Source organism: Saccopteryx leptura, chromosome 2 (assembly GCF_036850995.1).
Source record: "Saccopteryx leptura isolate mSacLep1 chromosome 2, mSacLep1_pri_phased_curated, whole genome shotgun sequence".
Lineage (NCBI taxonomy): Eukaryota > Metazoa > Chordata > Mammalia > Chiroptera > Emballonuridae > Saccopteryx > Saccopteryx leptura.
The window spans coordinates 18,913,865-18,926,681 of NC_089504.1; the positions used below are offsets into that span (position 1 = coordinate 18,913,865).

At 46.5% G+C, this 12,817-nt stretch overlaps 1 protein-coding gene across 1 annotated transcript in view; it reads right to left on the bottom strand.

Annotated features, from left to right (window-relative positions):
* The window catches only part of PAPPA (pappalysin 1), a 239,630-nt gene that overhangs the window by 168,906 nt on the left and 57,907 nt on the right, over positions 1-12,817 (bottom strand). Inside the window, exons 4-5 of the mRNA XM_066367327.1 lie at positions 11,668-11,961; positions 3,566-3,758 (exon numbers count right to left, since the gene is read on the bottom strand). Of these exons, the coding sequence (XP_066223424.1) occupies positions 3,566-3,758; positions 11,668-11,961 (487 nt within the window). The remainder of the gene's footprint in view (positions 1-3,565; positions 3,759-11,667; positions 11,962-12,817) is intronic.

Genomic DNA, 12,817 nt, shown 5'->3' on the forward strand with positions numbered 1-12,817 from the left:
GTCGGCTAGAGCGTTGTACTGATGCATCAATGTTGTAGGTTTGATCCCCAGTTGAGGCACACACAAGAGGCAACAAATGAATGCGCAAATAAGTGTAGCAACAAGTTGATGTTTCTTTCCCTCCCATTCTCTCTCTCCTTTCATCTCTTTCTAAAGTTAATCAATCAATAAATAAAAACTTTAAAAAAATAAAATCTGGTTCTCTTAAAGCTTAAGCCCCAAATATTAGCAAACCGGATCCAGCAATATATAAAAAAAAAATCATACACCATGATCAAGTGGGATTTATTCTTGAGAGGCAAGGCTGGTACAATATTCACAAATCAATCAATGTGATTCATCACATAAACAAAAGGAAGGAGAAAAATCACATGATAATTTCAATAGATGCAGAAAAAGCATTTGATAAAATCCAGCACCCATTCATGATCAAAACTCGCAGCAAAGTGGGAATATAGGGAACATACTTCAACATGATAAAGGCCATCTATGACAGGCCCACAGCCAACATCATACTCAATGGGAAAAATTTAAAGCAATCTCCTAAAGATCAGGAACAAGGCAGGGGTGCCCCCTTTCACCACTCTTATTCAACATAGTTCTGGAAGTCCTAGCCACAGCAATCACACAAGAAAAAGAAATAAAAGGCATCCAAATTGGAAAAGAAGTAAAACTATCATTATTTACAGATGATATGATATTGTATATAGAAAACCCTAAAGTCTCAGTCAAAAGACTACTGGACTTAATAAATGAATTCAGCAAGGTTGCAGGATATAAAATTAATACTCAGAAATCAGAGGCATTTTTATACACTAACAATGAACTGTCAGAAAGAGAAATTAAGGAAGCAATCTCCTTCACCACTGCACCAAAAAAATTAAGTATCTAGGAGTAAATTTAACCAGGGAGATTAAAGACTTGTACTTGGAAAATTATAAACATTGATAAAAAAAATCAGGGAAGATATAAACAAGTGGAAGCATATACCGTGCTCATGGTTAGGAAGAATAAACATCATTAAAATGTCTATATTACCCAAAGAAATTAATAAATTCAATGCAATACTGATTAAATACCAATGACATACTTCAAAGATATAGAACACATTCCAAAAATTTATATGGAACCGAAAGAGAACACAAATAGCCTCAGCAATCTTGAAAAGGAAGAATAAAGCGGGAGGTATCACACTTCCGGATATCAAGTTATACTACAAGGCCATTGTACTCAAAACAGCCTGGTGCCTGACCTGTGGTGGTGTAGTGGGATAAAGCATCAACCTGGAACACTGAGGTCGCCAGTTCAAAACTTGGGGCTTGCCTGGACAAGGCACATAGGGGAGTTGATGCTTCCTGCTCCTCCCCCTTCTCTCTCTCTCTCTCTCTCTCTCCTCTCTCTCTAAAAATCAATAAATAAAATATTAAAAAAAACCAGCCTGATACTGGCATAAGAATAGGCATATACATCAATGGAACAGAACAGAGAACCCAGAAATAAACCCACAGCTCTATGGACAACTGATATTTGACAAAGGAGGTAAGAGTACAGCCTCTTCAACAAGTGGTGTTGGGAAAATTGGACAGCTACCTGCAAAAAAAGTGAAACTAGACCACCAACTTACACCACTCACAAAAATAAACTCAAAATGGATAAAAGACTTAAATGTAAGCTGTAAAACCATCAGCATCTTAGAAGAAAACATAGGCAGTAAGCTCTCTGACATCACTCACAGCAATATATTTGCCAATTTATCTCCACGGGCAAGTGAAATAAAAGACAGGATAAACAAATGGGACTATATCAAACTAAAAAGCTTTCATGCAGCTAAAGACAATAAGAACAGAATAAAAAGATAAACTACACAATGGGAGAACATATTTGACAATACGTCTGATAAGGGGTTAATAACCAAAATTTATAAAGAACTTGTAAAACTCAATACCAGGAAGACAAACAATCCAATCAAAAAGTGGGTGAAAGAAATGAATAGACACTTCTCCAAAGAGGACATACAGATGGCCAATAGGCATATGAAAAAATGCTCAACATCACTAATCATGAGAGAAATGCAAATTAAAACCACAATGAGCTATCACCTCACACCAGTCAGAATGGTGCTCAACAAGACAACACAGAATAAGTGCTGGCGAGGATGTGGAGAAAAGGGAACCCTCCTGCACTGCTGGTGGGAATGCAGACTGGTGCAGCCACTATGGAAAACAGTATGGAGATTCCTCAAAAAATTAAAATCAAACTGCCTTTTGATCTAGCTATCTCACTTTTAGGAGTATACCCCAAGAACATCATAGCACTGTTTCAAAAGAAGAAATGCACCCCCATGTTTATGGCAGCATTGTTCACAATAGCGAAGATCTGGAAACAGCCCAAGTGTCCGTCAGAGGATGAGTGGATTAAAAAGCTTTGGTACATATACACTATGGAATACTACTCTGCCATAAGAAATGATGACATCGGATCATTTACAACAACATGGATGGACCTTGATAACATTATACTGAGCGAAATAAGTAAATCAGAAAAAACTAAGAACTATATGATTCCATACATAGGTGGGACATAAAAATGAGACTCAGAGACATGGACAAGAGTGTGGGGGTTACGGGATGAGGGGGAGAGGGAGAGGCACAAAGAAAACCAGTTAGAAGGTGACAGAAGACAATTGGACTTTGGGTGACGGGAACGTAGCATAATCAAATGTCAAAATAACCTAGAGATGTTTTCTCTGAACATATGTACCCTGATTTATCAATGTCACCCCATTAAAATTAATTTAAAAAAAAGCTTAAGCTCCTCAGTGGGTCTCAAGATGAAAGGCACCATGAGACGATCTCCCCGTCAGCCCCCGAGGCAGCAGGAGGCCCAGTTTTCAGGGAGCAGAAGAAGGCTCAGGGAGGGAAACTGACCTGCTCAAGGCCACAGGGCTAGTAAATGACAGACAGGGGAGCAGGACGAAGTACGCTGTGCCTCACTTTGTCATTCCATGGTCTGTTAAAAATTATCCCTTTCATTCTACAAAGTAATACTGGGCACGGTCAAAGATTATATAGAGAGACATAAATATATGTATGATATGTATCTATCTATATAATATATATATACACACACATGTATATATGCATGTATGTTCATGCATAATGTCTGAATATATGCATAAACACACATATATACCTTCACATATGTCTATGAAGGTATTTCCCAATTTCAAGTACTGAAATTTTAGAGATGAGACCAGCACCTCCATCCCAGGGGAGATTCTGCCAATCCAGGTTTCCAGGCTTTTGATAATAAAACAAAGCTAAACATTCATCTATTCACTTAAAGTATGCTTGGTCACTTATTAACTTCTACTAGCCATTGTTCACTTATCCTTTGACCCTGAAATTGATAATGTGCCTCTGTGGGCCAGTCACTGTGTTAGGTGTTGGGGACGCCTGTTGAGCAAGAGCAAAGACAAAGAACACAGTAACATCTCTCTCCAGGTTGCACGTCCCCTCCAGGGCAGGGCGGAGAGGGGAATCAACATTTCAGGGGCCAGACTCACCTTTCAAAGACGTGGCCGTCGATGGGTGGGAACCACTCCAGCGTCACGGAGTCGATGGTGTGGCCCACGATCTGGGGGGCCAGGGCGACAGGCGCCGGCGTCTTGGAGGGCTGCCAGCTCTGGTAGACCAGGTCCAGGTAGCAGTGCATTCTGGCGACTTGATTGGGCGTGAAGGAGTCGGTGCAGTCGTCATCTGCCAGGGGGCAGAGGGAGAGATAAGGACCTGGCTGCACAGGCGGGCATGCAAGAGAACGGTGACGTCTCCCGGAGGCCTGAGCGCCGGCACCCCAGCCCTTGCCAGCTCCCGGCTGGCCTCTTCCAGTGCTCAAGAGCTAATGGTCTGTGAACAAATTAGCGTAGTCATCACTTCTGGAGACAGGTGAGAGGGAACAGGAGGAAGGGAGGGCGGATGGAACTGAGCAAGTACGTCTGACTGAGCCGGAGAGGGAACAGCCCAGAGGTCATGGCTAAGGACAAGGGCAGGACAAGCTGCTTTCTATAAGCCCCCCACCCAAATCCACCAGTCAGGACGTCACACATTCCCTTATCTGTCCCCTCCCTCACCATTCATTCACTCTCATTCATTCATTCATTTACTTGTTTTTTTTGTTTTTTGTTTTTTGTTTTTTTGTGTTTTTCTGAAGCTGGAAACAGGGAGAGACAGTCAGACAGACTCCCGCACGCGCCCGAGACCAGGATCCACCCGGCACGCCCACCAGGGGCACCGCTCTTTCCCACCAGGGGGTGATGCTCTGCCCCTCCGGGGCGTCGCTCTGTCGCGACCAGAGCCACTCTAGCACCTGGGGCAGAAGCCAAGGAACCATCCCCAGTGCCCGGGCCATCTTTGCTCCAGTGGAGCCTCGGCTGCGGGAGGGGAAGAGAGAGACAGAGAGGAAGGAGAGGGGGAGGGGTGGAGAAGCAGATGGGTGCTTCTCCTGTGTGCCCTGGCCAGGAATCGAACCCGGGACTCCCACATGCCAGGCCGACGCTCTACCACTGCGCCAACCGGCCAGGGCCTCATTTACTTGTTTATTCATTCATTCACTTTCTCCTTCATGCGCTCACTCATTCCTTCATTCTTTCCTTCACATTCATTCATCCACTCATTCATTAATTCTGATGCACGGATACCGTCCTCCAAGCAGACCCTCTGTGCATCTATCATGTATTCTCTGCTCTGTGCCAAGGGCCACAGAAAGGTGAAACTGAAAACGTTTGTGCCCTTAAGGAGCTACCAACCTAGCTATAAAGTGAAGGTCAGTTTATTGCATAAATCAAGATTGTTATCAGGCCGCTTACACCTGTGAGGCTGACCACCGATGAACAGCAGGAGCCTGCAGGTGGGGGACGGAGAGTGAACCAGAGGCTCCTGAAGAAGGAGGAACTTGAGGTCTACCGGGCTGCATGTCTAAGACGAGCAGAAATGTGAGGGGCTGCAGGGGAGGGAGCTGTAAGACCACAGAGGCAGGATGTCCACACCGGGAATCTGACAACAATGGCACCTTCTGCCCAGTACCGACATCGGGACGTTGATTGCGTGCTCGGTGTGAGCCAGGGACAGTGCCCCGTGCTTTGGACACATTGAACTCTCCCATTATTCTTGGAATAAATACTATGATTTTTCTCCATTCTGCAGAGGAGGATATTGAGGCTGAGAGAGATCAAGAAACTTACTTTTTCAAGATCACAGAGCTAGAGACAAATCTGAGATTCGAACCCAGGCAATCTCAACTCCAAGGCCGGGCTTCTAATCCAAACGAGAAGGTCTTTCTGAGCATAAACGAGACTTTGTGTGGGTCAAGCATCCTGCAGGTGCTTGATAAATAGGAGTTGAGTTGGGCCCACGTCTGAGGGGGCTGGAACACAATCGTTTAAATGTCTTTAGATGTAATGACCTTCAACCTTATGCTCTCTCTTCTAAGATGTGGACTGAAGGTGGGGACCCAAGACTCAGCCCCCAAGGAAGAAGCTCACCTCCCCTCTCTTCTTTTAACAGCTTCATTCAGCTGCCCCAGGGGCAGGGCAAGGTATTGTTTTGGCTTGGTTTCCAAAAACACCCCTTCCCTGAGGTATATGCCTGGTCAGGGTTTCCGCAGCTGGGCCCCAGACGGAGGAGCACGGAGCTGGCCAGATCTTAAAATAAACCCACCGCTGGGAATCCTGCAGCATAAACTCACTTCTTTTATCAAATAAACAGAAAATAAGTTTGGGCAGGTGCTGGGCAGTTGGACGTGACCTTGAGTATCCAGCATGGGGAAGGGACAAGGGTACGAGGAGTTTATACACAGAAGCTGCCTCTGATTCCCTTGGTGATTTCTGACAGCTTCCTCTCCAGCACCTGGGGAAGATCTGTCACAGTCTAAAGGAAGCAGAGGACCCTGATGCCCCTTGGCAAGCTCTGGCACAGAATGACTAGCCGAAAGCTCTCTCCTTTCAAGCCCCCATGTCTCCTTAGATCTACCGAACATTCTATGGCTCCCCACTGCCTGGAGGGTAGAGTTCAGACGTCTCAGTCTGAGAAGGGCCAGGTCATCGGGCACCATTTCCTTTGTTACTATGAACTTTGCTGTTCACCCAGGAAGCCGTGGGAAAGCCACTAGGTAGGCTAGAGTCAGGGAAGGGCATGACGGCCAAGGAAATACGTCTATATAGTGAGATTAACACGTATGACGGCCAAGGAAATACGTCTATATAGTGAGATTAACACATATGATGGCCAAGGAAATACGTCTATATAGTGAGATTAACACGTGAAGGGTCTGGCGTCAAATGGGCAGGTGATTTCATGCGCTCGGTGCCTGAGTTGCCCATTGGTAAAGTGGAGATGATGATGGTTAAGAGCACAGCAAAGGGTTGAGGGCAGTGGGGCACCAAGAACCATGGTAGATGCCCAGGAAACGCTCACTGCCACATGATGGGAATGGGGCCTCTGTTTGTGTGTCTGTGTGCACACGCAAGTGTGGGAAAACTGGAATGGAAAATAGTCATTCTCTTTGATCTAGCAATATCACATTTAAGAATTCAACAGACAGATATCCATGAACAAATATGGGGACTGATATGTACATGGACTTTTTCGAGCATCATTTAAAATAGTAAACACACTGGAAATTGCACATCTCCCTATTAATAAGGAAACGGCTTTGTACCTTAGGCATAGAACAGGGTACTAATCAATCATTTCCAAATAATGAAAGTAACTTTAAATCTCGGATTCTTCATGCAGAAATTAGGAATATTTAAATCAATCCCTCTACATAGAGTTGTGAGCATTCAGTGAGCTGAAGCATTCAAAGCATTTATCAAGATGAATGGAGGAAAAAACAGCGTTTGTTTCTCTGTACACTCTGACTTGTTCCTTTTGTCCCCCAAGAAGCACAGCTACCTTTTATCACTTAAAACGTAGTCATTTTCATGTCTGTCAATGAAAAACAACAACAACAAAAGAATTTGAAAAATGGATAAGTGATAGAGCCTGTAGGGAAACAGCATTGCATCTGAAAATTAAAGCTGTGGTCAGAAAACCACGTCTGTCCCAGGGCACACGATTTAGAGACTGAGCTGCTACCAGAATCTCGGGCGAGGTACCAAAGGGTTTCCGTTTATCACAAACGCTCTGTCTCAATTAGCTAATGCCTGGCTTCCCGCCAACACGTGCCTCCCCTCCCGACATCTGTGGCCACTTTACCCTGGTCTCCAGGACCAGCCAGCACATCTTGTTCTTCTGTCCCCATCTTGTCCCCTAGCAGAAAGGAATTTAGGGACATCGGCCTGCTGGGAGCCTGCACCAGTCCCAGGATGTTGATGTGCCCTGAGGTTGCTAACGGAACTTTTGCTCTATCTGTGGCTGGGAGGCCACAGAGCGTGGAGGGGCTGGGCACAGAGGTGGCCTCTCCACTTCCTGTGCAACTGTGGGGGACATGCAGACTCCGACTGCCTCATTTTACCCACTGCAACACAGGAAATGATGATGTCACCTCAGGAGAGTATTTAATAGGGCGACCCGTTCCTGGTACGTGGACAGCTGAGTTGCCCTTTGTAAAAAGCCTCGTCCTTTTTGTTGCTTTTAACAATGATGATGATAAAAATGATAGTAATAATAGGTGAATATGAAAGTTACAGATATTCACTGTAGAACATTTGTAATATGTCAAAAAAAATGTTACATAGAAATAACTACCTTAACCTCATTACCTAGAAATAACAGAATTACTATTTAGTATACAGGTTTAGTTATGTGTATATGAAGAGGAATATGGAAAAGTGTAATCATCAGAAACGTATACACACACACAAGCATGCACACACACACACACACACCAGGATTTACTTTATACGTAAGTCTCTGTGACTGTGTGACTGGATTCACATTAAATCACTCATAAATGATCCTATGAATCATCACTGATTGAGCATCGTTATGATGGTGAGACTGTCACCTGTACGATCACACCCACCATCACACCGATTGTCACACAAGGTAAGTGGGGTTATCAATACAATAACTGAGGCTCAGAGAGGAGAAGCAGCTTGCTTGAGTCCCGGGCTGGTGCGCAGAGGATTCGAGTTCGGTCGCCATGCACCCATTCCCATGCTCCGAGACTCTACGTCACCCCCTGTCTGTGCCCCTCCACTGCCTCCACATCATCGTTAGTGGCCACATAATGTTGTATCATATGGATGCCTTGTGATTTATTTTCAGCCATCCATTCCCTTTGGACTTGTAAGCTGTTTCTAATTTTTCACACATATAAGCATTTTTTCTCCTATGCCTGGCAAATAGTAAATGCCTAATTAATATTCAGAGAAGGAACCTTGCCGAGAACAGTCTTGTGACTAAATCTTTAAACACATCAACTGATTGATTGCCCGAGAAGATCTTCCTTAGATATGGGGTGGCTGGGTCAAAGCGTGTGCGTACATAATAAACACCCTGACACTCAGGGTGGTGGGGACGGCCCGGCCACCACACTCCCGAGGAGGCCCTGATGCTCGGTGGGCCCCCTGTGGCCCATTATCATCAGGAAGTAGCGTCCAGGCTGCTGTCCTCCTGTCTGCCCAGGGTAATGTGACCAGACTGTCCTGTGGCTCAGCTAGGTCTGCCCCCATCACCTGCTCGGTGCCTGCCTGACTGGAGCATGTGGGACCCTCTCAGCCTCTCCGAGGCCCAGAGAGAGAGCCAGCTAAGTGTGGATGAAGAACTCTGCCTTGAGAAAGGCAGCTTGTCTTGCTCTTGCTGGGTGACTCCAGGCAAGCCATGTAAACTCCCTGATCCCCATGTCCTGCCTCTGGAACATGGGCGCAAGGGGACTGATGCTCTTACCTTGTTGGGTTAGGCTGAAGATTCTGAGACAAACCTATGAGGTCTGGCATGCCATAGGCACGCAGTAGTTACTGTACTGACCAGTAAGGTAGCTGCCAGCCATGTCCGTTTATTTATTTCCATTTCAATGAACTAAAAGTACTTAAGACTAACAATTCAGGTCTGCAGGCTCAATAGCCATACTTTGAGTGCTCAAGAGCCCCAGATGGCGAATGGCTAGCATCCTGGGCAGCACAGACACAGATCATGTCCTTCTGGGCAGGATGTCCTGCAGAGAGCTCTGCGCCCCTCGCCTCGCCCAGCTGGTGACCGGGCCAGAGGAGGAAGTGCCCGCCCACGGAAGGACCGGACTCGGACTCAGGGCGGGCAGTTGACCCCGCGGGGTCTCCGCCCTCTCCCCTCTTCGGCTCAGCCCCCTGCGCGAGGGACGCTCTCCCAGCCCTGAGAACCCGATCCCGTTCTGCATTTTGAATTTCATCCAGCTGCTTTTGTCACCTCATCTATCAGAGATCCTAAGGAAAACAAACATTTCAAAGCTCGTGGTCGCCTTGAATATGCTTTTGCGGGTGTAAGTTTGTTATCGTAGCTCAGTGAATTAGTTCTGCTGTTAATGGGTCACTGAGCTGAGGGTTTCCTTTAAAAAAACAACAGTAAATCAATCACCCTTTAGATCTGTACAAAGGGGAACCAAAGGGGAAAAAAAAAAAGATTTAGTTTATGGGGGTCTGGTAGCTAGTGGCAGCTCCTAGGCTCCTAAGAGGCCGGCAAACTTCCAAACTCCTGTTATTGTTTATTTTCCATGTGCGTTGAGCTGGCCAAGGGAAGGTGCTGCGGAGACGGAACGTAAGCCCGGCTGTGTGAGGGGACGGGGCCCTGGCTGGGTGTGGGATGTCAGCGTGGCTGGGAAGGGGAGCCCGACGGGAGTCTGCTTTTGAGGAAATGCCCAGCACTTCTTCAGGGACCGAAACCTGCAGGCGCTCTATGGGGCCAGGGTGGGCAGCGGACTCTTCAAGAGACCTCAGGTTTGGACCTTATATGAACCGGGGGCCCGGAGGTCATCAGTCCAAAGGGGAAAACAGGGAGACCCACACGGGTCCTCTCATCCGTTGCATTTGAATAGACAAACCATCCTCGTACGTGCAATCAGAAGCAAAACCCGGATGGCAATGAAAAAAATAAAGCACGTGGAAGGGGGCCTCCGTGGTTCCAGTGGAAATAGAGGTCTAGGCCCACCCGGGCCAGCCCCCCGGGGCAACTCCGGGAGCAGAGGGCGAAAACCACCGGCTGCTCAATGTCCCACTCACCCAATCTCCAGGGCTCTTTTGAAGAAAACACAATTGTAGAGGGGGAAAAAAATGGTTGGAGTCACAAGTCTGACCTGGGGCCAAGACCTCCAGTGAGTCCCAGTACTGCCATCTGTAAAATGTGGCGAGTTCCCACCCCTTAGATGGTTGGTGGGGATTAAATGAGATGGTGCATATTAACATCCTTTATGGACAATAAACTTTTATGCAAGTAGAAATGCTGTTATGATAAGAATCAGTTTTATAGCCCTATTATGAGAAAATTTATTCGTTTCCTTCTGTCCCTGACTCCCTCCCTCCCTTTCTTCCTAACTAACATTTATTAAGCATGAAGGCTCGTTCTAGGTGCGAGGGGTTCAGTTATGGATGAGAGGCCATCTCCGCCTTCACGGAACTGGCTTGCTCTAGTGGGAAAAGAGACACCTGTATTGACTATTACAATAGAATTTGTGCTGGGCTACCACATGCAATGATGTGGATCTTGTATCACACAAGGGCTCCCGGCTTAAAGGGACAGCGGGGAGGGCTGTGACTGCTCTGAGGAAGGGGCGTCTGGCTCTGATTTGCCAAAGATGTTAGAAAGGGGTAGATGTGGCCTCGGTATATGCTAAAAACAAGTGCTGGGCAACCTAGAGCCCAACGAATGACTCCTTAACACTGTGACTGGAGATACAAAAGGCTTTGATGTGACGTGTGCAATTCGGAAAAAGAAGTATCCATCTCATGTGATTGTTATGCATTTACAGAACTGAAATCATTCTGTCTCTCTCTCTCTCTCTCTCTCTCTCTCTCTCTCTCTTTTGGTAATAAAATAGTAAAGGAGGGTGTGAAAGTTTTATTAATTATGTCTTAAAAGGTTCAAAAACCACCAGCTGAGAAAAATACAGCTGTAAAACCAGGAGAAAACTTGGAAACAGAGTCTAAAGAGTCCATTTTCAGCCTGACCTGTGGTGGCGCAGCGGATAAAGCGTCGACCTGGAACACTGCGGTCGCCGGTTCGAAACCCTGGGCTTGCCTGGTCAAGGCACATATGGGAGTTGATGCTTCCTGCTCCTCCCCCTTCTCTCTCTCGCTCTCTATTCCTCTTTCCCTCTCTCTCTCTCTCCTCTGAAAAATTAATAAAGTCCTTAAAAAATTATAAAGAGTCCATTTTCTTGTGACAAGAGAGGGGATGCAATAAAACGATGGGTGGGTGACCTAGTGGCAGAGCCAGGCCTTCTGCTCAGGTGTCCTGACTGTCGGTCCTGGTCGGCCGCCCAATGTGTGTCTCTCGGAGGAGCTTTTAGCTGCATCCTTATCCGCATGGACTCGAGTGCCTCATGGAAGGAGTACCAGCCCACCACTTGGCACGAGGAGCTGTTAGGAAGAAGACGGACTAGCCCTGGGAAGCCACTTGCTCACAGCTACTCTGAGTCAGAACTGGGGCCCAGATCTGACATCCAGCCCAGGCCACCCTGCAGAGGGGAGAGCCCTACCTGCGTAGCTCATGAAGTTGTTGAAAGGAGTGTTGAAGAAGCTATGGAAGCCGCAGGTGTCATTCCCTGGCCCTGGGTCGCCGCAGAACTTGTATTTGGGGGCTGGGTTGGTGTCACTGCAGAGGTCTCCGGTCTCGAAGGAGGGCTCGGTCTCCATGCAGGGGTCACTGCAAGACTGGATTTCTGAGATGCCTCGGAAGATGTGATAGAGGCCCAGGCTGTGCCCGATCTCATGGATCATGGTGTGGGTGTGCCCAGGAATGCCGTAGAAGGATGGGTTCAAGACAATGCCACCTGCGAGAGGAAAACCAGAGCATTAGGCAAGCTGTGCTCTCTGCTTCCTGACTCAGGAGTTCCCCCAGTCAGTGGGGTGCTGCCCAGCAGGACATAGGGTGGGGAAATACTGCCTTGACTTGTAATGTGAACCATTGATTCAGTAGGAAGGAATCTCCAATGTCATTGGACGCAGTTTCTTTGTTCTTCACATAAAAACACCAATGTCTGAAGGAGTGAAACAATGTACCCAAAGTGATTTCAAACCACTTAAAAGCGGTGGCATGATTATAATTCAAGGACTTCATTTTCTGGGCCTGTAAACATTTCTGCTACAACTTCTTCCTTAGAAGATGTAAGGCACACCCTGTTTTATAAACTTCTACATGCTTTTCTGTGGTACATATACACAATGGAATACTATGCAGCTGTGAAAAAGAAAGGAATCTTACCTTTTGTGATGGCATGGATGGGCCAGGAGATTATTATGCTAAGTGAAAGTAAGCCAGGCAGAGAAAGACAGATGTCATATGATCTCACTTATATGTGGAATCTAACGATCACAATAAAATGAAGAACACAATAGAAACAGAGGCAGGATCACAAGGAACAGAAGGACAGCTGTCAGAGGGAAAGGAGATGAGGAGGTGAAATCAATGAAGGTGAAGGGATTACCCAGATTAGAGATACAGACAACAGGGAAGCAATAGCCAGAGGGAGAGGGGGTAGAGGGAGGGGCAGGAGGAAAAAGGGAGTGAAATGGGAATGGAAAGAGACTTTGCATAGGCACGGGGGGCACGATGCAGGGGTCTGAGGGGTTTTATTGAGTGGGACACTTGAAACCATGTTAACACAATAAATTAAAAATTAAAAAAAA